The sequence below is a fragment of the Pyrus communis genome, chromosome 14 (assembly GCF_963583255.1).
Source record: "Pyrus communis chromosome 14, drPyrComm1.1, whole genome shotgun sequence".
NCBI classification, from domain to species: domain Eukaryota; kingdom Viridiplantae; phylum Streptophyta; class Magnoliopsida; order Rosales; family Rosaceae; genus Pyrus; species Pyrus communis.
Genome location: NC_084816.1, coordinates 24554687 through 24558285, shown reverse-complemented (window position 1 = coordinate 24558285; position 3599 = coordinate 24554687). Strand labels below are relative to the sequence as shown.

Sequence of the window (3599 nt, the reverse complement as noted above, 5' to 3'; positions counted from 1 at the left end):
CAACATATATAAGAACTATGAGCTTCCCTTGGACACCACTTCGAACAAAGAGAGAGGAGTCAACATGACTCCTTTTGAACCCTGCCACTTCAAGAACGGAGCTCAGTTTGGCGTACCAAGCTCGATGAGACTGTTTAAGTCCATATATAGCTTTATGAAGCTTGCAGACTTTGGTAGGTTCTTGTTCTTGAGGGTGTCCTGGAGGTAGCTTCATGTACACCTCTTCTTGAAGCTCACCGTGAAGAAATGCGTTTTTAACATCCATTTGAAACAAGGGCCAGTCGTGGTTGACTGCTACTGATAACAACACCCTTACTGTGTTCATTTTGGCGACGGGAGCAAAAGTCTCCTTGTAATCAATACCGTAGGTTTGAGTGAACCCCCGTGCAACCAATCGTGCCTTGTGTCTTTCAATGGTACCATTGGAATTGAATTTGGTCTTGTAAATCCATCTACTCCCTACGGCTTTCTTCCATTTGGGAAGGTCTACCACACTCCAGGTTTGATTTTCGTTCAGTGCTTTGAGCTCATTATGCATGGCTTTTCTCCACACGAGCATACATACTACTTCTTGAAAGTTTTTAGGCTCAACATTATTTGTCACCTGACTTAGGAAGGATGCATGAGATGCTGACAGTTTGTGATAAGTAAGAGCTTCAGAAATGGGATGCCTTGCACTGTAAGTGATGTACTCTTGTAGCCGTAGAGGAGGATTGCGATCGCGAGTTGGGTTCCTTTTTGGTGCTGCTACAATTGGTTGTGTGGCAACAACTGGTGCTGGGGCACGAGGTATATCTTCACTGACCATCTCATCAACTGGGGAATCACTTATAGGGTGGTATGGGGGGTGTCTGTATGGATTTCAGCAAGAGTTGGTAGTGGAAAAATATCCATTAGACTCTCCCCCTGAGAACTATTCGGGGAGTGATTGTTGAAGAAAGGAACGAGTTCATCAAACCGTACATCCCTAGAGACAACCAGCTTCCCAGTGTGTGGGTTATAACATTTGTATCCCTTTTGAGAACTCGAGTACCCCATAAACACACACTTGATAGCTCGAGGTTCGAGTTTATCACGATGATTTGCTTGAACGTGAACATAACAAGTGCATCCAAAAATCCTGAAATGAGTTAAATCAGCAGTTCTTCCCTTCATAACTTCAAAAGGTGATTTGGAATTCAGGACACGAGTGGGAAGTCTGTTAATGATATAGGCTGCAGTGAGGAGTGCTTGGGACCAGAATCTCTTGGGAACTTGCATCTGAAACATAAGAGACCTAGTTTTCTCCAATAAATCCCTATTCTTACGTTCGGCAACACCATTTTGTTGTGGTGTACCCACACAACTAGTTTGATGCAAGATACCATGACTGCTCAAGTAGTTTGACAGATTATTGGAGGTATACTCGGTGCCATTATCTGACCGTAAGGTATATATTTTTTAGGAGAATTGGTTGGTTATTAGCTTATGAAAGTCTTGAAAAGCTGTAAAAAATTCACTTTTAGACTTTAAGAGATATAACCAGGTAACCCTAGAGTAGTCATCTATGAATGTAACAAAATACTTGTACCCATCAAATGACTCAACACGGGAAGGTCCCCAAATATCTGAGTGTACAACTTCAAAGAGTTTACTGGTTCTAGATTTAGAGGGTACAAAAGGTAGCCTAGTGGCTTTTGACATTTGACAGATCTCACACTCATGTGTGTTGGTACAATAATTTGGAAATAATTTAGACATTACTGGTTCGGAGGGATGAGCGAGGCGTTGGTGCCAAAGTTGATGCTTCTGGACATGGCTTAGGGTGGCAATGGGTTCCTTAATTTGATTGAACTCCTTTGAGATGTAGTACAGACCATTTAAGAAAAAACCCTCACCAATCTTTTTCTGAGTGACTCGATCCTGAAACACAACTGTGTGAGGAGAAAAAATAGCAAGACAGTTCAAAGTATGTGTGATGTTTCCTATGGACAGAAGCTGAAATGGAAATGAGGGTACATATAGTGCCGTAGACTCTACATCACTCCCCATCAATTTAATTTTTCCTTTTCCTAGGACTGGTTCCCCTTTCCCATTCGCTACAGACACATGAGTAGGATTAGGTAATTTTTGAAACTCATGTAGACAAGCTTGGTTGTTGGTTATATGGTCAGTGGCACCTGAGTCTACAATCCAAAAATCGTGTGTGAGATTGAGAGCCGTGGAAAGTGCACAAATGATACCTGGGATATTGCCGGATGTAGTGGTGTTTGAATTTGCCAAAAAACCAGCAAATTTTCCAAGCATTTCTGTGGAATTTTCCGTGGTGACATTGTTACCCTCAGCGATATCACTCTTCTTTTGGAGAAAGGCGGCAAACTCATTGATCAGGGAGATAGGGCTTGAGGTGAAGTTTGACATCTCTTTAGATTGGAAGGCTTTAGGCGCAAACCCTTTCCCATCCCTGATCATTTTTCCTTCCTTGTTAAACTTAGGTTTTAACTCAGGGTGTAAAATCCAGCATTTTTCCCGTACGTGCCCCTTGGCGTTGCAGTATGTGCATTTCCAGTCAGCTTTCTTTCCATTAAAATGCCTTTCACTAGTGAAGTTGTGGTTACTGGTGAAAGCCCTAGCTTCTGGGCTAGACCGGGGCTCAACATGCATTACTTTCCTTCGAGTTTCCTCTCTTTGGACTGCATGACACACGTTGACGAACGATGGTAGCTTAGGAGTCATTAGTAAGTGGCTACGTAAGTCTTCATACTCAACTCCCAAGCTTGCCAATAGTTGGAACACTTTATCTTCATCAGCCCTTTTCAAGAGTGCAGCGGATTCAGTGGTGTGTGGACGGTATAGATCAAGTTCATTCTACATAGATTTCATGCTTACAAGATGCTGAATGAAAGTTTGATTACCTTGCTTAAGTCCAGCGAGGCTTTTCTTCAGTTCAAACACACGGGCAGCATTGTGTTGACTGCCGTACATTTCCTTGATCGAATCCCATAAGATGTGTGAAGAATCTGAGTAGCTGAAGATCTCGGACAACTTGGGCTCCATCGAGTTAAGTATCCAGGACATAACAAGCTGGTCATTTGAGTGCCATGCATCAAAGGTAGCTGAGGAAGAATCTGGAGGCTTGATGGTTCCATTTACGTACCCTAGTTTCGATCTTCCTCCTAGAGCAAGAGATATAGCTCGTGACCATGACAAGTAGTTGAACTCATTCAACAACACGGAGCACAGTCGTGGGTTGCTCTCCCCGTGTATCATGTTGGCTGGTGTTAGGGTTGAGGAACTTGTAGCCTCAGAACTAAATGAGATATCTTCTGCCATCACAACAAATGATGAACAGAGGAAGAAGAACAAGCTAGAAGGATAAACAACAGAGGCAGGACCCTATGGTTCCTGCTCTGATACCATCTTGAAGTTTTGGTTTCAACTTGTTGTGGTTTTCTTATTAAACTGCTGCAACGGCAGCATGGTTTATACACATTTTTACATACACACATGCACACATACGCATGCAATAAACAAATGCAATACAGGGTGTTGTGCTTGCTGTCCATGATGCAGCAACTAGAGAAAAATAAGCAGCAAACCATGTGGTGTCTAGCTGTCAA

At 42.7% G+C, this 3599-nt stretch overlaps 1 protein-coding gene across 1 annotated transcript; it reads right to left on the bottom strand.

Moving 5' to 3' along the window:
- Nucleotides 1-2847: 2847 nt before the first annotated feature.
- LOC137714665 (uncharacterized) lies at nucleotides 2848-3312 on the bottom strand. Its single transcript, XM_068453820.1, has one exon. The coding sequence runs from the start codon at nucleotides 3310-3312 to the stop codon at nucleotides 2848-2850; it is 465 nt and encodes a 154-aa protein (XP_068309921.1).
- Between the last annotated feature and the right edge of the window lie 287 nt (nucleotides 3313-3599).

What these genes read in the sequence shown, in the direction of transcription:
- LOC137714665 (XM_068453820.1), bottom strand. Translation starts at nt 3,312, where the DNA reads ATGGCAGAAGATATCTCATTTAGTTCTGAGGCTACAAGTTCCTCAACC.